This window comes from Tauraco erythrolophus, chromosome 9 (assembly GCF_009769465.1).
Source record: "Tauraco erythrolophus isolate bTauEry1 chromosome 9, bTauEry1.pri, whole genome shotgun sequence".
Taxonomy (NCBI): Eukaryota; Metazoa; Chordata; class Aves; order Musophagiformes; family Musophagidae; genus Tauraco; species Tauraco erythrolophus.
Genome location: NC_141473.1, coordinates 38,795,999 through 38,821,340, shown reverse-complemented (window position 1 = coordinate 38,821,340; position 25,342 = coordinate 38,795,999). Strand labels below are relative to the sequence as shown.

At 46.2% G+C, this 25,342-nt stretch overlaps 2 protein-coding genes and 2 long non-coding RNA genes across 6 annotated transcripts in view; 2 read left to right on the top strand and 2 right to left on the bottom strand.

Moving 5' to 3' along the window:
* The window catches only part of IPMK (inositol polyphosphate multikinase), a 43,854-nt gene extending 37,140 nt beyond the window's left edge, over positions 1–6,714 (bottom strand). Inside the window, exons 1-2 of the mRNA XM_086616522.1 lie at positions 6,477–6,714; positions 1,701–1,786 (exon numbers count right to left, since the gene is read on the bottom strand). Coding sequence (XP_086472648.1) covers positions 1,701–1,786; positions 6,477–6,714 — 324 coding nt within the window. The remainder of the gene's footprint in view (positions 1–1,700; positions 1,787–6,476) is intronic.
* Positions 6,317–15,870, top strand: LOC147528277 (uncharacterized). Of its 3 annotated transcripts, XR_015222329.1 has the most exons (5): positions 6,317–6,374; positions 8,985–9,130; positions 10,235–10,309; positions 14,459–14,603; positions 15,836–15,870. It is a non-coding gene; the product is annotated as an uncharacterized LOC147528277 (long non-coding RNA). The 3 variants fall into 3 exon arrangements; XR_015222331.1 differs by lacking the exon at positions 14,459–14,603; XR_015222330.1 differs by lacking the exon at positions 15,836–15,870 and having other exon boundaries at positions 14,459–14,607.
* Positions 15,871–15,872: 2 nt separating this feature from the next.
* Positions 15,873–22,613, top strand: LOC147528276 (uncharacterized). The gene is made up of 3 exons (XR_015222328.1): positions 15,873–15,902; positions 21,917–22,074; positions 22,577–22,613. It is a non-coding gene; the product is annotated as an uncharacterized LOC147528276 (long non-coding RNA).
* On the bottom strand, positions 16,542–25,098 carry CISD1 (CDGSH iron sulfur domain 1). The gene is made up of 3 exons (XM_086616523.1): positions 25,063–25,098; positions 22,569–22,774; positions 16,542–17,181 (listed from the first exon to the last, which is right to left on the bottom strand). Exons 1-3 carry the CDS (start codon positions 25,091–25,093, stop codon positions 17,092–17,094), a joined length of 327 nt encoding a protein of 108 aa, XP_086472649.1. The 5' UTR covers positions 25,094–25,098; the 3' UTR covers positions 16,542–17,091.
* Positions 25,099–25,342: the final 244 nt, after the last annotated feature.

Below are 25,342 nucleotides of genomic sequence, written 5' to 3'. Positions count from 1 at the left end.
TAACAACGACACTGATACAAACCTCTTTTTCTCGAAGATTTTGCCCAAGGTCTTGCTGAGGGCTTGTCATGTGAATCTATGCAACAGGCAAAGTGACATAGCCGTGCTATGAACGGTTAACATCCAAAAAATGTCCAAGCTCACCTCTCTTACCCACTGGCTTCAGACAGAGACAGCACATTACTGTCTGTACCTCTGGATTTCACAGAAGAACTAAGCAGCCTGGCACTCAAAGGAGTTTGTTCAAGCTTTCTCCTTCTACTGCAGTTACCACTCAGGCTGGATTGCATCTTTCCTAACCTCATCTAAACAACAGTCACTGAGAAAACTCAGAAGAATGTTTACAATTAAATTTAACTGGCTCCTGCTAAGCTCCTACTAACTCCAGAGCTTCTGTTTTGTCTAGCGGTCCCATCATGAGAATTATCAACTAATGCTAGTATGCAAACACATAGTTCGCTTAGAGCACGTTGCTTAGTCTGTTTTAATGCGAGACATTTCCACAAAACATATAACATCTTTTGGTAACTTGAAGTAATACCCTTCTATGGAAAAAAAAAAAACACAACAAAACCAAACACAACAAAAAGAGGGCCTCAAGATATCCCTCTCATCCTGCATGAGGACTGCTACAGCTCTTCGTACTCAATAAGCCGAGGAAAGGGATGACAGATCAAGCTGATATAGAAAAAAACATGTGATGGACTATCACAGGCAGGTAGATAAAGAGGCTCTAAAACCAGCTTACTCTCAATAAGACAACAAGCAACAGCTTTCCTGGTCTGTTATTAAAGTTACTGATAAAACAACAACAGTAAAAATACAACAAACTAAACTTAAAACAACCGGAGAGCTTCACTTTTTATTGACTTTTTAGAGGAGCTGAGTTCTAATACAGTGAGCAGAGCAATACTTCTAGCAATAAACCAGACGAGACGGAAGTGTAAGACATGCCAAATTTAGATGCAACCAATTCCAAGACACTCAGCAACATGAGAAAGATGGGATCAAACATACCACCCGTTAATCACAGATGGAGATAATACCAGGCTTTTCAATAAAACCTTAGCTACTGTGGAAACCCCGCTGCCTCATGAGCAAATAAGCACGCTCAAATGCTGTGGGTGAAGCAGGTCTGGCATGGAGGGGACATTCAAAGAGGAGAACATTGTAGACAGCACACAGATACCACGACAGGGCGGTCAGTGACCTACCATTCAGATATTTAGGTTGCACCTCCTCAGCCATAACAAGAATCACAAAATACCAGGTTGGAAAGGACCTCAAGGATCATCTGGTCCAACCTCTCTTGGCAAACGCAGGGTCTAGACAAGACAGCCCAGCACTCTGCCCAGCTGAATCTTAAGTGTCCGATGTTGGAGAATCCACCACTTTCCTGGCAAGGTTATTCCAATGGCTGATTGTTCCAACTGTGAAAAATTTTCCTCTTGTGCCCGACTGGAATCTCCCCAGGAGTAACTTGTACCTATTACCCTTCATCTTTTCCATGGGACTCCTTGTAAAAAGGGAGTCTCCATCTTCTTTGTAGCCACTCTTTATATACCAGAACATGGTGATAAGGTCCCCCCCTAAGCCTTCTTTTCTCGAGGCTGAACAAACCCAGGACATACTTCTACAGGAAGCACACCCATCATTTCGCCTGTAGCAAGGCAACTACCTCCACATCGCAGGACCCTCACCTTGTTGTAGAACTCCTGCTCCCTGGGACCGCGAGGTGGTGGCTGCAACTGCTTCAGGACAGTCCCATCTGGATGCTGCAGTATACCTAGAAGAGAAGCGTTTCCTTCAGGGCTCAGTTTTAAAAGATACAGCTTTTTTTTTTTTTTCCCAGAAATAACATAAACACATCAGGGACAGCCTATTCGTAAAGTCGTACTGCTTTCAGGACGCGGACAGTAGAGTAGAAATTGGCAGCTCTGAAACAAAACCCTTCACAGAGGCTTGCTCGCATTCCTCTTTCTCTAGCCACCAGATGACTTCCTGGGTCTAATTCTGCTCAAGGCCAACACAGTACTGGGATCTGACATTAGAAGTTCCACCCAAAAAAACTAATCATTCAACTATGGAAGATTACATAGACACTCCCTTTTTAAATAACTGATAAGCTGTTTTTCCAACAACGCTGAGAAGTTAAAGGAGTTAGTGCCAAGTTTAATGCGTTTCTCACTAACTAAAATAGAAATATATATCTAGTGAATTTATTTCTACACTAGTGGCACAGAATGACTACTTCTATATTACTAGAAGTAGCACCCTTATAGCACTCCATGCTAATTAGATGCTACTATTTGTATCACCCATAATTATAACATAATACAGAATTTCACCTCAGCCAGGCAACCACGTTCATCAGGCTTGCACCAGAAAAACCCAAAATATCCTCCCAAAACAGCCATAATGACCCTCCAGTCAGCAAGACTGCTGAGTAGCCGCATAAGAAAAGCAACTGAATATCTGAGGGTACTCAAGAGATGGACATAAGCAAGAATGGAGAAAAGTAACTGCATCACTGTAAAACGCGCTCTAAATTTCAAGATCATCAGTTGCAAGGGAAAAAGGAAAATCCAGAAACTTTCTCCTAGAATTTATTCATAGCTTTTCAGACAGGAATTTATTTTGTTTAGAAGGGAAGCAAAAATGTCAACTGTATCCAAAAGAGGTTCCATCTTCAGCTTACCACTTGAGGAAACACAGTGAAACAAGCCAGGAGCTTCGTTTCCCAAAAAGAGCCTGCAGTTGTAACAGCAATTGTGCTTTCACCTTTTAGAAAGCATTATCTCTGAAAGGACTCTGTTGTGCAGTCTTGGAAACTAAACAAAATCTTTAGAGCTTGAGCTATTTACTTTAAAACAACCACTAGACTTAGAAAAGTTGTTTCACCAGTCAGCTGTGCCAATGAACAAAGAGTGGCTTCAAAAATTTGCGTAAAACAGCTCTCAAGCCATGTTGCTTGCTAAAAGTTGGGATTTTTGTATACTTTCCAGAACTAGAAAAATACTGCCACTCAACAACACGCAGACTACCACAATATCTTCAAGACACAACAACTTCTTTCCCCCTCCCCGTATCCTTTTACATGTGCTGGAAACCACTTAGTGAAGTGCAAAAAGTGTTTGAAGACACGTCTTGAACGTGAATCGCTAACCATCACAACATTAAAACAAGGTTTTACAACACATTCTCCTCCAAATCTGGCTTTAATGGTAAGACAGGCAGACAAAATACAAGGTAGAAAGATCAGGCAGATATTCCTGGAAGTAGAACCCAAATGCTATTGGATTGATATAAATTACTTGAAGAGTTCAATATAACGCGACGCTGCCTGAAGTTCCCTCATCCTCTGGATTTCTTGACAGACTAGAGGATCTACTCTGTAACCGTGACGGAGGCAGACCTGGAAACCAAAGACTCATGTTTCGACACTCACCGCAAAGATGAAAACTCCATAACCTTTCCTCTGATCTACAACAACAGCTAGAGATACCATCACCTGCAGATCATATTAACATATGGATGCTGGTCATGGCTTTATTCTAGGGTTCCCAGGGTTTTTCAGCACAGACAGGGAGTAGTATTGTTTTAACATACCAATAAGCAATTTAACATTCCTGAAGCAGCAGCAGAACTACAACAAAATTAAAATTCTGAAATATCTCACAAACATTTCTCTATGGCTCTGCATGCAAAGCTTGCATTTTGAAACTCTAGTTTGTTCCATTCTGAAACTCATCTACTGCAAAAATAATGCAGATGCAGGCACTCTTTCTAAAGAAAAAACCACATCCAATCCACATGCTTCACTGAACTATAGACAAAACCTGTTCTGCACAAACAAACCCAACATTTACTTCAGAAAAGACCCTCTGTCCTCTGAGGGTATCTAATAAGGACTGATCAGTACATATGTGCTACCTTAACCTTTTCATGAGGAAAACAGCAGCCAGAGTTAGAAGTTCTGTGATTTGCATGCGTCAGCAAGTCACATCAAAAGAGAACGGATCCTTTAGCTACAGAATCCCACTTAATGGCTTGGGGTCCTCCGGCACTTGGCGGGTACAGGCACTAAACCACAGCCTGGTGCAGGAGGCTCTAGAAGGTGGTGTATCCCATCAGCTCCTGTCTTGTCTCCATCTGCGCATGGAATTAAGCTGCAACCCAAGGTGGTTGCCTTACTTACTATACATTACTTACTCTGTTCTGCAGGAATCACTACTGAACACAGTATTCAACAAAAGGTCCATCGTAACGCCCAAAAGCCCGAGGGTCTATGTGTGCAAGCAGGGGGACTGCTGGAGACCTTTCTTCGCAAAGCAGTAACAGTCACAGGGATCAAAGGGAAAACGGAAAGGTTATTCAGGAGGGAGGGAACCCTGTGGCAAAGAAATTTTAAGGTGTTCTTTAACCAAAAGAATAAAAGGGTTAAAAAACACTTTGTGTACCTTTGAGTCCTCTGAGTGTTTGTATGCGGGGACAGAAGGGAAGTCGAGTGCAGAGGACAAGGGTGACAGGCAGGAGGAAGCTGGGCAGAACAAGGAAGGCTCTGAGCTTGAATCAGTAAGCAGCTCAGATACTAACACCAGCCAGGTACAACCTTCAAGGTACATTTGCTGTGTTGTACGCATAGCAAGAGAGGTATCTCAACAAAAAGGCATACTGGTTTTATAGCTTTAAACTTCTAAAATGCTACAGGTTCAATGGGGTAGAAAAGGTCATAATGGAAAATAGCAGCAAGGGTGACTGCTGTAGGAAAAGGCCAAAAAGGCAGTGGAGGAGGTAGAAGACACACCGGTCTCCTCACACATGCCAAAAGTTCTCACAGATTCTGGCACACGGATTTTCTGTGATATTCCTTACCAGTGCTATTAGCAACTACATATATCCAAACATCTGGCCACTAGCTTCACAACAAAGACACCACGGGGAGCAGCATGGCAGAATTACACGCGACCCTCTATCTTTAGCATCTCGACTGCCTGCACTCCTACACACAACATCTGTAAAGAAATAAAACAAGAAGACTCAGTTACAAAAGCGAGAGAGCTGTGAGCACCAGAGCAGCTTTGGTCTTCTCTTAAACGTAAAACTCAGTTTCTAAGACGAGATCACCAACTGCAGTGGTACCTCTGCGGGAAAATCTTGGTCTTGTTCATTAGATGTAGCGGAGCTAGCTTTACATAATCCATTTGCGCTGCACCCACAACATCGCTGGTGTATCACCCGCGTTGCCTTGATCCAACTGCGACAAAACTGACGTGCCAAAGGTGAGGCCCTCCCTGAAGTGAGCCTTTTTTGCCTGATCCCACCCCATGTTACGATATACGAACAACAAGGAAGACATACAGCTCCAACGATCCCACACACGCACCTCCCTCGCCATTTTATTGCGCCAGCTGCAGCAGGGGCAAGGCACGAGAATTACTTTGCTGTGGAGATTATCAGCAGCAAGACACGCCACGGACACAGGCCGTAGATAAGACAAACTCACAGTGCCACCAGTGCTGTAACTCCACCCGCTGATGGTGGAAGGGGTTGGGAAGTTCAGCCCTCGGCCTATTCGGCAGAGGCAGCTCCTTTTCCGACAGGGTTCAAAGGCAATATGACAGCAGGTTCTCCTTACGGCCAGCGCTCAAAGGGCACAGCGGGAGTTGAACGGATGTCTACCTTACGTTCGGCTCACAGACAGGAGTTACGCCAAAACTGATGTCCTGGAGGGTGCGGAACGCCATTTGGCAACGCCGACTCGGCCGCTGGCTCTGGCGCTGACCACCGCCTACGCTAAAAGGCGTCTTCACCAGAAACACTAACACCTCACTCCTCTCCCTGGAATTAAAACAGACCTTTGAAGCCATGGGAGGCATGCTCCAGGAAGGCTGTATCCTCCCGAGACCTGTGTTATATGACCGCTTACTAGCGCTTTGGACTTACTCGTACCACCAAATACACAGGCAACTACCTTACCCCAGGCTGGTAAATCACGTTATTAATATTTTGCCCAAGTTTTTCGTGGCCGTATTCGGGGGTTTTCCTCAGTTTCAACACACATTCTGAGGGCACCGCCACAGTTACCCGAATTCCCGCTTTTTTCAAAGGCGCCTGTCAAAACCAAGCCGAACCACAGAACCCCTGTGGCCTAAAAGCGCCTCAACCCCCTCCCTGACGCGCCGTTACCGCTTGCGAAACCCCCCAGAGGACGGACCGACGTTCGGCGGCGGCGACACCGCTCCGGCCCCCGAGGCGCCGCGGGAGCCCCCCCCGCCGCCCGTGAGCGACTCGCGCCTGTCACCGACACCCCCCCGGCCAGCGCCAGGGGGACGTGAGGAGAATGGAGGCGAGACCCGCCCCGCCGCAACCAGGTTTGGAAGAATTAAGCGACCCCGGAGGGCGGGGGTGGTGGGGAAGCCCCTCACGGGCGGCCCGGCCCGCCGCCCCCCTCCCCGCGCCCCGCCGCCGCTCACCGCCTTTATCCTTGCCGTACATGTGCCCGGCCACCTGGTGCGACAGCGGCACGCAGCCGTTCAGCCCTCGCCGCCGGCCCCCCGCCGCCGCCGCCGCAGGGCCCGGGGAAGCGGCGAGCGCCGGCTGGGCCGCGGCCTCCTCCTCCGCCTCGCCGCGCCCGCCGCCCGCGCAGCGCCCGCGCCCGCCCTCGGGGCGCCCCGCCGCGGGCGGCGCCGGCCGCGGAGGCTCCGTGGCCATTTCCCGGGGGTGGCGGCGGGAGGCGAGGCGAGGGGAAGCCGCGCTGCGGCGGCGGCAGCGGCGGGCGGGCCTCAGCGGGCGCTGCGTGCCGGGGCGCGGGCGGCGAGGGCCCGCGGCTCCATCACCCCGCGCCGCGCCGCGCCGCACCGCCCACCCCGCCGCTGAGGCAGCGACTGGCCGCCGCGCCGCCCCGCCCCGGACGCCGCTCCGCCTCCGCCGCCCGGCCCGTTCCACGGTGGTGGCGGCCGCGCCGCCGAGAACCGCGCGGCCCCAGGGTTAGGCCGCGCCCGGGTTCCGCGGCCGCCTGCAGAGGCGGCAGGGCCTGGCGCAGCCTGCCGAGAGCCGCGAAACGCCGGTGACAGCCGCCCCCGTGGGCATCCCCGAGCCGCCGACAGCCCCTGGGCCAGTGCTCGCCCCCTCCACTCGCCCGGGAGAGCGTGCGGCCGAGCGCAGCGGGAGCCGTGTGGCGGCGGGTCCCCGTCCGCCGGTTCTCGGTAACCAGAAATATGCCCCAAATCCTCTTCAGTTTTACATCAGTTTATTGGCATCCCGAGGTTTGTTGTTATTTTCCCTCCGGTAGACCAGGGGGAGCGCGAGCGAGAGCAGGCTGGAGCACGTCGATAGTATCAGACCTTTGAAGTGGGCGAGGACCTTCAAAGCAGCCTCAAACAGGGCCTTGTTTGCACCTATAGGTGCTGCTGGTCTGAGATTTGAGGTGGGGGCACCTGGCCTGGCACCAGATCAAAACTGGGTGAGGGATTAATCTTTAATCGGAATTTTAACCCGCCACGGGAAGGTATGCACAAGCCCTGCACTCACAGGACCCCTGAGCCTGAGCAGGAGACTTTAATAAACATTTATTTTCCTTACAGCATATATCACCTTTATTTGTCGGCCTGTGATCACTGCCTTTTATTTTTGCTGTTTCTTTATAAAATTAGCTGAACTCTGTGAACATTAGACCTGCACTTTTACCACAGTATCCGGCAGTATCAAGTCATGCTTAGCATTAGTAGGATGGAGGAACGGGAAAACAAGAACGGAGATAGGAAAATGAATTTTAGCAGATACGTGATGTTCCCACGGGTTTTATGCGAATTGGCTGATGTATAGCAGGAATCGGTGTTGACGTCAGAGGAACAACGGTGTGATGAGCTCAGCTGTTGTTACATGCTGCCAATTCCTCATCCAATAGTTGGGAGTCATGGCAGGTGGTTGGGAGAACTGGATGGCAATTTGGGGGATTTACTGGGGAAATTAAAGTATCCACAGGGAAAATAAGAGTATTGAATAGTGAGAGGACGGACCATAGCATATAAATCTATCAAAACTGAGTTTCATTAGTTCATTCTTCATGGAACAATTTGTTTCACTGTCTTAATTGGGTAAGATGGGGAAGACAGCGGTAGCAACTCAGCAATATCTTTTATGAAGTAACAAAGCTGCTTGGAAAATTTATGTTTCTCCTTTCTGAATATCTTCTGGTCGTCATTCATTTTTGTCCAGCCCTAAATGTTAGGAGTCAGATGGTTGCAAGCGTAAGCTCTTACCTTCAGTTCCCCAATGCTGAATTTTCCTGGGGGGGGGGGGGGTGGTGGTGGTGCTGACGCAGGAGAGAAATACCACAGATTGGTCAACCTTCACACCAAAAAAATGACTGAGGAGTACAGTGGAAAAAAAGCACAAGTGGTACATGTCTGGCGGAGAGAAGGCTCCCGGTCTCGGCAGCAGCAACTGCTGCAAGGTTCAGATGCCAACGTGAGCCTTGGGGAAAGATATTTCCCCCTACAGAGATGTGAGACATTTTGTCTGATCTGGGTCTAAATGCAGAGAGAAAAACATAGATGCCATTTCAGACTTGCATGAGTGCCCATCTAACACTGCGATCTACCTGAGTTTGAAATCTTAATGGAAAAAAAAAAAAAGGAATTAAAAGGCAAAAAATTGCAATTTAAAGGCTATTCAAGTCCCTAGTCCTGAATGAATAGCTTCTAGATATCCTTAGAGCTAACAGAGTGGACCTGGAGGAGATTAAAAGAAATATGAAAGCATGAGTAATTGGAATAAGTAAACACGAACCATTTCCCTTTCCCTGATATTTGCTTTAGTCAGATTTATGCATATAGAAACCAAGTGACGTGGGACTCACTCATTCCACCCTCACGCTTCAGCACATGGAGTTCACTAATCTTATCTCGGAACTTCTCCTAAAATAAAACAAGTGTAACTGAGAGAATACCAGAAATGACGAATAATGAATTTTTTCACAGAGCGTGATACTGTAAGAGCTTGCGCCAAAAGCTGAACCTACCAGCAAGATCCCCAAGGAAACTTCTCGTCTCCGGGCTGTGCAATTGCACTCGAAGATAAAGCAGAAGAGGCTGTGAACAGCTCCTAAAGAAGGGGCAAGTGGCTGGTAAGCATCCCCCCTGCCTCAACTAAATGCATTTGGAAAAACGATGCTTAATTCTGGATTACTCTTTGTTGCTGGAAAACAATCTTATCTCACTCGATCAGATGAAAATGTAAATATAATAATTATAATAATAATAAGATATTATGCACTCATTTGTTTCGCACAAACTGCTTTGCGCTGCAAGAGGACGTCTCACCAGCGGTTCGCAAAGCTGCCCCGAACTGGGCAAGGATTACGAAAGAATCACTTTCTGCTGCAATGAAGCCCTTTTACAAACAGCTAGTTAATAACTAACCGCAGGGCGCGCGGTATTTTAACGCAGGAAATAAGCTCATGCTTCAGTGGAAGTGCAGGGGGACATTAGGTAAACAGATTAATGGGGCTGGATCTTGGCCAAAATAATGGTACTCTAGAGGTGTGCTGACAAGCACCACTGGATTTTTGACTGTCCCTTTGGATGGTTCACGGCCACTTCTTCCTCGTCTCCGCCAAAAATGCCGCTCCTCTGCTGGAGCCGTGCCTCCTGCGCGAGGTCTGTGCGAGATCCTGCTGCCCACAGAGCCACTTCCTGCAGCAGGCGGCAGCGCTTGCGTAGCTTCTGCCGGACGAACGAATTGCAACAGAGCCGACCTGGACCATGTGTGTGGTCCTGATAAGAAAAGTCCATCGGTGAAACCAGTGATTTGCTGGATGGGTGAGAGCACCTGCAGTGGTGCTTCTGTGGGCAGGAGGGCCTGTCCGGCTTGTTCGGCGCACGGCAGATGTTGTCACAGCAGAGTGGAAGCCATAGCTGTGTTGCAGTTCTTTTTTTCTCGCCGTTTCACAGCAGAAGGGTTGCTGAGTTGCACCCTCTTAGAATAGCTCAGGGCTTTTAATCCTTTGATAAATTCACAGACGTTCTCTGCTGTCTTTTTTTGTTCTTGTTAAGTAAAGGAAAATGTAAACCACCCTTGTCTGTTGTACCTGTAGAACTCAACGGTGCTGCTATCCCACTTTCTTTTCTAGCTACTGCCTTGTCACTTAGGCATCAGGTCCCACGACGATTAATATTTTACTTGGCTCTGACTGATGCAAACTCTTTGACACTGCTGTCCTCCCTGGCAGGCACATCTGGGATTTTCCAGGATGAAAACAAGGGATGGTGTCAAAAGCCAACCTACGCTCTCCGGAGATAATACGGTATGTTTTGAAAATGACTGTGAGGTTAATTCATGGCAATTTGTATTTTCTGGATCATCTTTTCTACAAACAGAACCACAGCTGTAAATTTTGGGAAGTATTTTTTAATAGAAAGCTATGAGGATTCTGAAGGTGAAAAGCGCATTTCAATAGTTTCTCTCTCACAGTCCTTGGACTTTTTTTTTTTAATCATTAAAGAAGCCAAGCAAAGAAATGGAAGGAAACGTTCACTTTTGGACTGACAGGAGGTTAAGGGATGGGAAGCAAATGGAAGGGCTTTCAGGGTGGAGAGGAGGCAGCAGTGGGTGGGTGCTGAGACAGGTTTTATTCAACATCTTCATTCACGACCTGCGTAAGGGAGTGCACACAAAGTCTCCAAGTCTGTGGATGCTCCTGACCTCCTTAGGGCAGTAAAATGCCACGCCGATGGCAAAGAAGTCCCGCAGAATCTCACAAAACCGAATGAAAGGCACAACGTTGGCATAGGAGCTTCAGTGTGGTTAAACGTAAGGAAACGCATGTAGAGGAAAATAATCCAAACCAAACCTCCTCAGTGCTGATCCTGGAACTGGCTGTCACAGACCAGGAAAGAGATCCCGAAGTCACTGTTGACACTTGTCTGAGATCATCAGCCCAGTGTGCGTCTGCAGCCAAAAAGTGCCAACAAAATGTTGGGCAACATCAGGAAGGGCATTGAGTCGAAGAAAAAAAGGCGTCATTTTGCTGCTATGCGTAGCCTCAGCGTGCCACGTACCGAGTCCTCTCTCACAGAGAACAGGAACATATCACTAATTAATTGGTGCAGAAGATGGAATTAAACCATGATTTGTGGAGGGTCTGATTAGATGAAACATATTTTAGCTGCCTCCAGCCCCAGAAAACAGCAATGACAGATGCGAGTGCTTTCAGATCCTTGGGCAAGAAGTTGGGTTTCCTTCTGAAACAGAGGCACTAGAGCACAGTCTTTAGTACCATCTCCTGATCTCACTGGCTTACAGGTAGATCAAGATTGCTCCCTTTGTTCTTCTAAACAAAGATTTTCCAAGCAAGGTGTTGTATGTCTATCAGGGGCTCGCTCGGGGTTTACAAATGCACGATGGCATTTTACCTGTCACATCCTAATGCTTTAGGATAACTCCAGTACTTGATTTAAGATGATTAACATGCCAAGAGGTTGATTTAAAATGCCTCTTTGTCTTTCCCTAGAGGCTACTTACATTGCCTCCACCTGCAGTGGAATCAAACATCTGTTTATTGACTAAACCCACTGCCAGCTGGCATTAAGCAAAGTCTCTTCTAGTAAACAGTATTCCACTCCTGGACTTTGTCTGCAAAGCATCAGAATTTCAACCCTTAAAGAGCAGATTAACCTATGCAGATGTTGGAGCCAAGAATGAGATTGAAAGAGCAGGATCACACTGTTTGAAAAGAGCAAGAAATTCAATAATCACTGAAGGGCAAGTCTGTTCTGGCCGTTGTTTCGGTACCCGAGTCTCGAGCAAGAGTCTTGACCACGTCTTATCCATGTATGGTTATATTTGCCAGCTGCAGAAAAGTATTTGAGAAAAGTTACGCAGTCAGTGACCTTATCATTCATTTTGCCGTGTTTCTGTTGCCAGCTGACTCGACTGAGCAGCACAAACATTCCAGCTACTGAGTCGATCCTCGCAGCGTGCTGAATTTTGAATGCTTCACACATTAAAGCTATAATTTCTGGCACGCTCAGGAAGCTCCTCTTTTCTGCATAGGCTTCTCTCAGAAAGCACAAGCCACTTTTTTTTTTTTTTGTAGAAATGTGCCATGCATTCAAAAACACCAAAAGAAAACTGCAGTCTGCATGACAAAACGGATGCAGAGCAGAGCGGATTAAGGGCAGTGCAATGTCAAATCGGAGCAGAGGGATGGTTCAGCCTTCAGCTAGGAAAAAAAATAACAAGAGAAATGATCTCTCTGTGCTTATGAGACACATGCAACTTCCATCTATCGAAGAAAACAGAAGCTGCTTGAGAAGTTTGACAAATCCTTTCTCACCAGTCCAACCTGTACATGAAAAAGGTGGTCTGAATTCTGCTTTGCTACAATCACGTACACCTACTGTGATTTTACTGACTCCAGGGTGCATAGTGGTAAACACTCCTTCTATTTGTGATAATTGCACTTCTAATTAAAAGAGTACAAAGGTGGGCATGGAGGAACATTAGACTGCTAACAGGGGACTAATGGCACGAGTGTATGTTGCTCTCTGTCCAGTACTGAGGGATCACAAACAGTTCAGGAAGAAAAAACACCGTAGCAGATGTCTGCTCAAGGCACATAACCCCCTTCTGCTCTAAGTTAAGTTTTTGGGTAATAGAACCACTTAGTCCCAGAAGCTAATGAACGGCCACTTTGTACATCTTATGCTTCACTCCATTAAGAGGATGCAACACAAATCATCTTCTGTGTAATGTGATTTATCTCTTTTTGCTAGCACCTAGCAGTGCTACAGGGTGCTAAATCTCCTCATCTAGCTTATGGTCTCTCCTCCCATCTGCCACTTTATTTCTTCTTTTTCCTCCTCTTGTTTCCCTCCACACATTTGATTTACTCATGTTGTTTAGTTTTTATTCGGCTCGTCTCTGCATTAGCCTCAGCATTAGGCAGCCTGGAAATCATTCTGCTTGAGAAGCACGCTATGAACCGCAGGCAGCGCAGCTACAACACTGCTACAGAAGAGAACAAGCAGCAGAGAGCTTCAAGCAGCAGCCCCTGGTACCCATCCTAAATTAACGATGGCTCCAAGAAAATTATCATTCTCCTGCCAGTGCAGAGAAGCCACTCGTCAATGAGGGAAAAGCAGGGCAGAACAAGCCTGGGTGCAGAAAGCAACTAGGGGAACAGCTATCTGACATTGCTGGGCTTAATGCATGCCAGTGACAATGGAAAAGGTATTTGGTCTTCTCAGCAGGTCCACGTGGCATGTTCTGACCGGGCTGAAACAGAGATGCTGAGCACTGATAAACTCAGCTGGCAGTGGTGTTGGGGCATCCCCTCTCTGCCCATGCACTGTGGGGAGATCGTGCTCTTCTGCCTAATCCAGCAGGGGCTCAGGGTGGGTTTTGTCAGCCTTGAAGCTTCAACAGCTGAAAGAAAAGCCAAATTTAGTAAGAGACTTCCATGTTCAGGATGGCTAAGGAGAAGCTAGCTGACAAGAAGGTTTCTTTGCAACACCAATGTTTAGTTTCACGCCTATGTGCTTATCCTTCCTGCTATTATAAAATGTTCTTCCGTTATTGGAGCGAGCCACTGTGATACAGCAGTGACTCACGTTTCCCTGCCTTTATCTAGCTGTATTACACTGAAAAGAAAATCCCAGCCCAACCGCTGTGCAACTGCCCAAAATAAATCTCACAGACCCCAACAGCACCAGAACAAAGCCCAAACTGCAACAACACGGTGAAAATTGTAGCAGGGCCTGCGGTCAGCTCTGCAGCTGGCTGTCGGGGAACTGACTGTACAACTCCTGGATTCAAAGCGCATGAGCCTCCGTGCAGGAAAAGCTGCTTAGTCCCAAACATGTTTATGCAGAGCTTCTAGATGCCTGGGCTCAGACAGCCAGAAACGCTGCTGGGAGAAAAAAAAAAAAAAAGAAACCACCACCAACAGATAAATACATGCACGTATAAGAAAAACCTTGAAACCAGCCTTGCCCAGGCCATGGAGCATCCATTGCACGGCGTTTGTTTCCTCCTAGTGGACCAGTGTGTGATTGCAACACTGGCCTCCACCGTTTGAAATGACCCATTAGATGTACGGTGCTTGGATTAAACATGCAGAAAATACAATAAATAACTCACAGCCGTCTCCTCTTCGAGAATGCTGAATGTCCAAGCACTTGAGTATTTGACATTCAGGCTATTTTGATGAGTCATGCTCGATTACTGCAGAGTCAGTACTTTAATTTGTTCACCTTCCTAATGAACATAATATAAGAAGAGGAATACAGTTTTATTCTGGGACAGGAATCTTCCACTGCTTTGATATGAAAGACTTGCGTACCACATCTTCATGTAAGAGCTTCCATGAGATGTGAAAATTGCACATTTGCAGAAGAATTTCTTTATGGTTAAAAACTTGGCAAAGATCTAACCAATTTGCGTCATATTCTAGAGATTATTTGAAGAAAGCACTAAAGAACAGAGATTTCAGAAAACACTGGAGCAGGCAAGCACTCAGACTCTCAGAACATGGTATCCTATTATTGGCACTAAGGAAAAAAAATATTAAGTGTTCTCTGTGATGCTCAAGACTGCTGGTAAGTTTGTTTACTCAAGTATCTCTTTTCATTATCACGTTCGAACAGCTCACATACATGAGCAACAGAAACTTTTAGGTTCAGTACAGAAAACTGTACATGCATCAAAATACAATTTATCCACTTTGTGTCAGCATTTAAAACATGACACTTCTCCAAAACAAACTCACCAGGTTGTGAATCAGCAAAGACCAAGCTCCTGCATCTTTGCTTCTCAGGAAAAAAAAAAAAACTTCTCATGGAGCCCACTTCCCCAACGCCCAAACTCCAGGAAACAGTTTTATGACCTGGGAGACTCATCTGAAACTTCAGGACTTGATCTCTCAGAACATGAACGCAGCTTTCGGTGAACTCCTATTCCTTCAAGAGCAGCCAGGCTTTGCTGCTAACAGGAAAAGAAGTCTCCGAAGGAAAACCCAACCCAGACACAGGTTTAAAATTACAGGAGCACTGGTGTAATGCACAGTGTAACTCTCCCTTGAAAGAAACAGCATACCCATGAAATAACACAGACATTCCAACCTCGAGATTTAAGATGAGCTCAAATGTGTATTTGACAAAAATACAGAAATATCCAGTGTCATATTCTAATAATACAGAAATAACTTTGTTTTGGATAAAAGCAACGTATTTGATAATTTAAGGTTAGAACAACTTTCCGTATACATCAGTACTCGGCCAAGTAAAAAATATCAAGTACCTTTACAGTCAAGACAGGAAGAAAAAATAGAAACTAAACGTATTTGACTGCAACTTCTTACAAGCAGAGGTCTCTCACAGACAGTAGTTGCCCCTGCTATAGCACTCCACCTGCAAACCTCCTTTCTCTACCTCTGTGCCACCTTCTCTACTTCTTGTGCCTTCTGCCAAAGTTCAGACCAGTCAGGTAAGACCTGAGCCTCCGAAAGTCTCCTATTGGGAATATGCAAAACATTCTCTTTGATCCTAACCAGCTGTACCAAACACATCCCTAAAAAAAAATAAAAATTAAATAAACCCTCTACTGCCCTGATCATCTGGAAGAATCCTTAGGGGTCTTAGGTTAAAATGTCAGCTTCTTGAAAAGGCCTTTCCTCTGGCTCTGAGGTAGTCTCTCTGTCCCAGGACATCGAGAGCTCCATCTCACACAGGCTGCAATCACACTAACGGGCCGGGTTTAATGCCACCTCGTTCTTTGGGTTTTGCTTTGTAGTCATTTGCATGTTAATAAATCAAAGCTATTTAATTTACAGAAACCAACAGGATAGCCATTAATGCAACCATGTCAGACGAGGCGGACAAGCGCCGTACAAAAGGAAGGTAAGAGCTCTCCTGTCTCATCCTTCCTTTCGCCCTTGTTTCTAGCTGTTGCCAAAGCCCTTCCGTGTCCATGTCAGTTCTTTTGGTAAAATTAGCTGAACCACTTTACCAGTTAGCCTAGGGAGGCAGGAGTTATTTAAGACACATAGAGCCTAAGGCCACTTAGTAAGAAAGGTGTGCCTCCTCCCTCCACAGCGGGAAGAGTCCTCCGGAACCAGCCAGAGCAACGATGAAGCAGACAGTAATGATGGGTGGGGTTTTAGTTTTCATTTTAGCTTCTGGAATAAATCAGCAGAGCTTCCCCCACAGAAGCGTCCTGTGGTCTAGGGAAGTTAGCTTCACTGCTAGAGACTGCAAGTGAAACTAAGGCTTTCTAGCAGCAAAGACAACCCTGCCACCCCCTGCCCATCACTCTGAGCACTTCGTATCATTCCGCTTGTCTATTAAGAAAGCTCTCGCAGAGACCATCTTCCTAATCCGACTCTAAATGAAGGTCTGCAGTTCCCGTAGAATGTTCTCGATACCAGATGGCAGTAGGGTCAAGTTTCAACACCGCTGTAAAATCAAATATAAAGTTGCCCTTTAGCCCCATCTCGCTATAAGCCTTTTATGTTATCTGTTCACAGTTGGCTGTTTTGGTTTTTTTTTTTTTTTTTTTTTCCAGAAGCCACACAGAACAGTAGCATACAGGCCAAATGCGACACCTACAGAAAACACAGCATAATCAGAGGTTAAGCTGCATTTTGGCACCATGACTTCTTTCCTGCCACTGCCTTTTACACAGAAATCTATTCAGACCCGTGACTTTAGAACCTCTTCAGAATTTTAAGATCTACATTTTGAACACACTTTCTACTGAATAGCCTCAGAGTAGTACGCACATATCTGAAAATAATTTAATTCCTATTTTCTCATGAAGTACATTCTGTGCGTCATTTTAGTTTCATACTCAATAACAGGGTACACACACTTTACAGGACAAGAAACTTAAACCATGACTATTTAGTAAATTACGAATTGTAGTGATTAAAACAAGACAGGCACCAGAGAAAATACACATGCTGAAGCCTGATGTATATACTACACTGGAAGTCTTCAGTGACACGACAAAGAATTTGTGGTTTTTCCCCCAATTACAAGCGAGCAGAGGATTTGTCAGACTTTCACTCTGTAGCTTCTACTGTCCACCCTATGCCTCCTTCTTCTTGATGATCAGTGGCCCAACGTTGTCACCAGTTTCCTCGTTGTGCTTTGTGTGAGCACCATCACACAGCGGGAACTGAAAAGAAAAAGAATAAATACATCTGAAGTACATCTGGAGTCAGAAGTAAGACCCTAGGTTGAAAGGTAATTAGAACGTCTTCTCATTAAATCCACCGTAACTTTTCTGCTGGCGTCTTGGGTCTCCCTGAATTTTAGCCAAACACTAGTTTTGTCCATGCAAGTACTGAGTGGGTGAGAGGTTTGTTAAGAAAAAGCAGCAAGTTGGCTCCACTCTCTTTGGTGTTCCTGCCTCAGGCCAGCACGAGGAAAACACAGCCCGTGCTGACCTTCGGCTGTAACCTACCTGGAGTATCTTGCTCTCAACCTTGCCTCACGCTCCCTTTTCCTGGGCAACAGCCAGGATTGAGTGCAGTTCCAGAAGATAAGCAGGGTGAGGAAGAGAAACAGGAGGAGGTCCTTTCCTGGTTTTCCACAGCACATGATGACAAAAAGGACAGTTTCACTAGCTCACCTCTTATTTAAGAGAGACACCTACGTATTAGTCCCGCCTCCAGACAGCTAGAGTGGGAAGCTGCCTCTGCTTCATCCTGACATGGCTAGCTTATCTCATCGACACAAAGGTCCCTCTGCACCAGCTGGCCTCGACATTAGGATTTTGACGTGCTAATGGAAATAAAGCGCACTTCCAACTGACACGGCTATTCATCAGCGGGGTTTTAAGGGTAGCACTGAGGAAGTACTTTGAAGAAATGTTTGTTCCATAAAAAAACACTCCTGGGACAGCCTGGTCAGAGCAAGATCCATGGGGACTGCTTTAGCCAGCTGCAACTGCCCAGGTCCCGGACCAGTCATGACCACGCTGCTCCTCAGCAGCTCTTTTCACGCGCAGGAGCCAAAGGACATTCTGTGAAGCAACAAGAGTGAGGTTAGATCCCACCACTTCTCAAGGATGTGTTTTCAGGGCTATGCCTCCTCTGCAGAAGAAACTCTGGAAATGATCACAGAAGCACACACCAGTATTTTGCCTTCAGTTACTGTTTTGTTTGCTTAGAAGTAATGGGAATCAAAGTTGGGCATTACTCAGCTGTTGCCTTTGCAACAGCAATATTCCCTTGCAGTACAGTCATAAATGTTTTCAACGCTCCACTGATCCCTATGTTCGTGCCTTAGTTACAGCCCTTGAAAAAAATTAACGCCCTATCACCCATGCTTAGTGAAAATACAAGTACTGCACGATACTTATAATGAAAACAATACAATGAAGGCCAAACACTTGCAAAAAAAAAAAAATCCCAGAGCTCTAAAAATAAAGCCACATTCCCTGTAGGGAATCTTGGGGGAGTGGAGAGAAGCGAGGTAGGGATTTTTTGGTTTTCAGTTACAGAATGTCAAAAGCCATGCTACAAATGGCAAGTGACATTTCCAAATAAAGAAGCCATGAATTCAGAGAATACTCATGTAAGCTGATTCACGCAGGAACTTTACTATCGTATCAGTCATCTGTGACTCAATGAGTAGGTACTGGCAGATATTTGAGGAAAATCTGAGCAAACAAGAACATATGTTCACGAGACACCGACCAGCTTCCAACCCAGATGTTTATGAGCCAATTGTTTTTCCATGCAACACCACAGTCCACTGGTCTTCGCAGAAGCATCGATCCAGCTTCCATCAGACGACAACATCTCACATGCTCACAAGCCCAAAGTCCAGCTACAGCAACATCATTGCTTCGAGTTTGCAAGTGACAAAAATAGTGGGATTCCTACGCTTCAGATAGCATCAAGATATCTCTAACAGCTACCAACTCTGACTGCTCTGAATTCATCCTCTGGGTCAGCTGGTCTCAGAACCACTGGGCTGGGACACTAGACTTGAGCTGCTCAGGAAAAAAATAAAACACCACCAGCACTTTTCCAGAGCACTCACTTGGTCACCTTGAAGACCAGATACTGAATAGATGGAACCTGGGCCTGACACAACACGTTCCTCCTTGATTAAGATACAGCAGGCTAGCAATAGCAGCCAAAGCTCAAACCCTGAGGGGATCGTGCGGTGATCTGGACAGCTCAGCTTATTTCCCTCGACAATGAACAGGTTTAAAGTCTCTCCCATTATTTCTTCTGATGTTCTGCAGCAGTATTCCTGGACCTGCACCCTGGGGACTAAAATTCCTCTGGAAGACACAGAGGTTGCAGGTCATCACAAAAGAAAGCAAATTAAATTTGCCCCCCTTCCTCGCCCTCAAGCTCACACACTTAACACAGAATGGTAAGAAAACAAATATTCTAACTTTAGACTAATTACAATTTGATTTTAAGACAAAACTCTTGCCTCTACACTGGCAAATTTGAACACGGGGTTTTTCCACAAACCTTGACAAGCAGTGCTACAGATTGCCTGCAGAGCACAACACTGAATAGGAAAGGGCCATTCACCGAACCACCTACCCCCTACTTTAACAGATAACTACATCCCAAGACAGACTTATTTCAAGACACCACGTGTGGTTTTTTAAAACACATGCACTCCAGGAAAACAAAATAAAGCCTTTGCAGTACACTATTTCTGAAAACAAACAAACAACTTTGATGAGAAGTGCTCACACAATCATAGAAGAGGACATTTCTTCTAACTTATATATGAAAAGGAGATCCCGTATGCCACTTAACAAAACCACAGCAGACACTTACTGTTTTTGTAATTCCCTGCACTGGCAGCACACACATTCTACCATTCTGCCATCATATGAATGTTATCTTACAAATTTTAACAGGATCTTAGTTGGAGAACTGTAAGGAACGGATAATGCTAGCTAACTACTTCCAAAGATGACAAGCATGTGACAATGATGAAGAACATCTCTGTATTTTATTACTGCTTGGCCATAACTGAACATAAGAAGAAGAACGCGTATCGTCTTAAAGATCATGCTACCCACTATACAAGGTGAACCGATCATGGCAAGAGGAAGGCAGCAAAACTGGAAATTGCAGTCTTTGAAGCACAAAGTTGACTAAAATACTCATTATTAAGCACCAGTAGAAGAAAACAAACACCTTCCAAATTTTCCACTGACCTCCTTAATGCCTTTACGAGACCTTTCAGATCAGAGTTCTAATAATGGACTCGTTATAAGGTAGCCTCATCTACTTCCTTTTACTGTGCCATTACAGAGCCCTCACTCAATAGGACAGTACGTTCCTGAACGGACAACACCCCTTCAATATATGCCAAAACGTACTGCTTAAGACTTTTATTTCACACAAAAAAAGATAGTATCAAACAATAGCTAGAATATTGGCAGGAGCTGCAATGCAACCACTAAAACCAGACACTATCTTCCATTTGTTTAGAAAACAGAGCAGGAAACAGAAAAGTACAAACATCAAGATTCAAGTTAGGATTTTTTTTAAGTTTTTTTTTTTTTTCACAAGCACTGAAGGAGGTGCCTACACTATTGCAACCTGACGTAAATTGGAACTAAAATATTATAACCAAGTGCAGATACTCAGAGTAGCCTTTCTCCTCCTCCTCCTCTTTCTTTTCTGGAGCTGTAGCCCTTGCAGCAGCTTCCAATGCTGGATTCCAGCTGTGGGTTGAGACTGCTATTTAATCCTCAGTAGTGTCTTAAACTAAATCCTGCCACAAACATGTAAATTCTTGAGTTATTTTCACTCACAAGGTAATGAAGCCAGATCTGACAGTGGCAAGAACCAAGCGTTACAGTACCTGGAAAACCACAGAGTGTTGCCCGATTAGACCGGTGTCTAAGGCTTGAGAAGTCCAGTATTCAGTTCACTGTCACAGAGCGAGATTTCAAGGCTGTTGGCCCCAGTCATCTGGCTCTGAAGTTCTGTATCACTTCAATCTCCGCACATTAGAGCCTCCACTTCTAAAAAAGCTTTTAAATGGGCACCAGTGCTAAATAGACAAGACTACTCATGCCATCCACTTTCTCTCCTTGCAGATCCCAGAACTACCACTACAGATGAATTATACAGATCTCAGCTACATCACGTCACACATCTCTACCTAAGATTTAAATCTGATCTTAGTGCTATTGAAAGGCTAGGTATCATGCTTACCACTAATTTTAGGCAATTGAGGCCACCCAGCTTCATACACAAGTAAGCTGGACCAATGTCTATGCCAGACTTTTAATTGCTCAAAAACAGAGGCTTAAAGTATGCCATCATAATTTCACTGGCTTTACTTCAGCATCACCCATATAACTACTTTGAGTTGCGAAGGCACAAATGCATTAAGTCCATCTGTCTAGATTCTTCAAAAGCTTTTAACCACAATGACTCCTTTTCAGATTACCTCCATCACCACTGGGAACAATTCACCACTGTACTCATTCATGTGGCAAAAGGTAGCACCTCTGCTATGTAGACAGGCTGAGAGAGTTGGGGCTCTTCAGCCTGGAGAAGAGAAGGCTCCGGGGAGACCTTCCAGCATATAAAGGGCCTACAGGAAAGCCGGAGAGGGGTTTTTTACAAGGGTGTGTAGTGATAGGACAAGGGGCAATGGCTTTAAACTGAAAGAGGGGAGATTTCCATTAGATCTAAGGAAGAAATTTTTCACTCAGAGGGTGGTGAGGCACTGGAACAGGCTGCCCAGAGAAGTTGTGGCTGCTCCATCCCTGGCAGTGTTCAAGGCCAGGCTGGATGAGGCTTTGAGCAACCTGGTGTAGTGGAGTGTGTCCTGCCCAGGGCAGGGGTGTTGGAACTAGATAATCTTTGAAATCCCTTCCAACCCTAACCACTCCATGATTCTATTTACAGTACCCAGCAGTGCTACAACAATCAATTCAGGACAGAACACCACTACCACCGTAACACCATCTGCACAGGCTCTTCCCAAAACAATTCTGCACTCGCTCTACCTACAAGATTTAACGATGGGCTCAGATGCTGCAAGTGACAATTTGACACCAGCTCTGGTACACCAAGAGACTTCTTAATCCATTTGTGTTATTAACACCATAAACTAGTAGCAAGGTACTTTCTGACTGACAGAGCAAGCTTCCAACCTCCTCCTGTAAAAGGTACTTAAGGTCCTCTTAGACTATGGTTCCTGAACTCCTACTGCCAACAGGCCAGTAGTTTTGGATAAGCCTCTATGTTAGCACAGGCAGCACACAAAATGGTATCTGTCATTCGTGACTGATTGCTCCATACAACGGCTCTCCTTTCAAGGGAGCTGCTTCTTCAGAGCTAGAGAAACATTTTGTTCACTATTAGCACTGCTCTGCAGGCTTTACTCTTGAGTGACAGCATAAATCTACAGTTTTATGGATTAAAACACTGCTACATCTCACTGCAGAATAGCTTAGGTGAAAAGAAGTCAGTTTGCTCTAACTAAACCAGCTTGATAATAGTTTTGTGGAAAGATGCATGCGCATGAATGAAATTTGACCGTTTCTTTTTCTCTTACCTTCTTAGACCTCCAACAACGACAGTACACAGCCTTGTCTCCCAGATCTTCCATATCAAATGCATGGACTACCTTGGGGTTATCCTTCTGGATATGAAGATTCACCATTGCTTTGCAGCATTTGTCTTTAGAGAGAAATTTTTTGTAAGCTAGATACCCAGCAGCAGCTGCTCCAACCGCTAAGGAGACTGCAGCAATCCATTCAGCTAGAATGGAAGAGAGGGGAAAAGAGAGACCATCAGTTTTGGACCACAACGTTCTATTAAAACTATTCAGCAGTAAATGTCTTCATGCTTGTGGCAACACCTTTACTTTCCAACACACTTTTCTGTTCTGTAGCAGTAATACAGTACTTTAAAAGAATATTTTCTTTTGACACTTATCTAGTTAATGTACTCCTTTCTCCTGATCAGAGTTCTCCTTCACCCCAAGCCCTTCTACACAAGGGTGAGGATTAACCTGGCAGGGTTTGGGGTTGTTTTTTTAACCTTTTATTTGGGAACCTCTGATATCAACGTTGGTATTACAGTGTTTCCAAGTTCAGCACGTTAAAGCAGCTGTAAGTACACGCTGTAGCAGCAAAAAAACGTGCAGGAAAGTCACAAAATAAGAATGCTCAGCATCAACAACCCAAGCGGGATCCCTCCAAGATACGGGTACCGAGTAGCTTTTAATATAATACATCTTGTAACTAAAAAAAGTTAACAGGTGTTTGGCAATGGGGAAATTAGTACACTACCACCAGTATCAAAATTAATTAGATTAAATCCGTACTGTGGTGTAGAGGAAAGAACAAGGATCAAAAAAGACTAAATTTAAGAATAATAGCATGAGTTTATTTTAACTAGATTAGGTCCTAACTCTCTGTAAAACAACTTCCATTAAAAAAAAATCCTCTTTTCACCACCTCTTTAGTTATCTCTAAAATCTCTGCAGCCTCACTCAGTATAATTTCCTTTTCTGCAAGGAGTTTTCCTACGTTTTTTGCGGCTCTATTGTTTTCTCTCTGCCCCATGAAAACACACTGGACTTTGGCCTGAAGGTTCTGGTTGCGTGAACAGCCCCGGCCGTTTCTCTCAGAGCAGCGGGTGGCTGCTCCTTCTTTGCTTTTTATCCACCACTTCTACTCACACTCGTACTTGTAACGTGGACATACAGAGTTCAGGGGGCTCTACAGACAAATAAATCAAACAGGAACTTCAGGTTTAGCACATTTATGCAACTTAAGAATACTGGAACGGTCTCCAGTTGGGAACTTCTGTCGTGCCCTTCCATGTTTGCATCCGATTTGAAAGATGCTGAGCCAGATGGCGTTTTTGGAGCAAATAACATTACTACCTTAAATGCTAAGGAGAAACAAAAAGCTTTTGTTAGTTCTTGGTACCTTCCACAACCAACTGACCCGCTGTGTTGCCACTGTAAGCTTGCACTAAAAGGATCAAGGTGGTTTTCTGCCCCTGAGACACACAAAAGCTGAAGACAGAACCGTGACCTGCCAGTCGCTGATCAAGTTTAATCTCGACAGAAATCCCATTAACTGTATGCTGCCTCCTCCTAAAGAAAGCACCCTCCAGACTGCTCTCATCGGCTGTTCCCCTGCTTTCCTGGGATAAGGAGGGTATTTTCAGTTCGATTAGGAGCATGTTCTTCTCCCTCCCCCACAAACTAAGTTTTCTGCTCAATTCCTGCCACATAGGAACTGTTCTAATTCCTGCAAGCTTCCGACCGGCAGTAAGCTGCCCTTGGGAGCGCAACCTGGCTCCAAGCTGTTCCGAAGCCATCCTCAGGGCTTCGGTTTGATTGTTTTAATAAGCACTGCCTTCCACCAGTATAACCCATTTCAGACCACAGCAATGCCTTTGCCAACATCCTCTGTACCAGCAGCGTACCCCTCTAAGAGAGTAATTTATCTGGACGGAGCCCCCTGACTTAAGGGCATAAACCACGAGCAGCTTCACAACTGGAAACCCCACAGCCACGCAGGCGGAGCTCGTTTTTCAGAGGAAATGCGATAATTCAGCTCTCCGCTCTGTCCTCCATCCATCCCTGAAATTTGCCGGTTTTCGCGAAATTGACAGCCGCCGGCTTCGCGTACGGCACAGGGCGCGAACGAAACCCGCCAGCGAAGCCAGAAATAAAGCGGCGGTGCCCGAAACGGGCCGTTCTCCCTCACAGACCAAACGCAGCGGGCGGCCGGAGCGCACGCACGGGCCCGCCGCGGAGCCCGAATCGGGCCCTCACACCGGGCGGGGCGGGTTCCTCGGTGCCCGCCGACTCTCGCCCGCCGGCTGCACGGAACCATTTTATTTACGTCCGTCCCCAACCAGCCGCCCCAGGGGATCACCCGCGCCCGCGCAGGGGGCGGCCACGCCGCCATTTTGTCCCCGGGGGTCCGGCGGGTCGCAGCCGCGCCCCCCCCCCTCCCCCAACCCTCCCCTGCTCCCGCCGGCACGCGGCCACCCCTCGCGCCCCCGCCGCTGGCGCGAGCCCCTACCCCGCACGGCGCCATGCTGCCCCGGCCCCATCGCTCCCGCCGCCGCCAGCACGCGCAACGCCGCACCACGCCGCGCATGCGCCACCGACAGACCGCCTGCAAGATGGCGGCCAGGCCCACCCCTCAGGGCGCGCCACGAGGGCGGGTAATAAATACCGTCACGGAGAAGGGAGGCCGGCGGTTGTGAGGGGCTGCGCAGGGCGGGAGTCTCGCTGAGGGTGAAGTGAGCTCTGAGGCGTCTGCAAGCGTAAAATGGGGTGGCGAGTGGCATCGCGTGTCC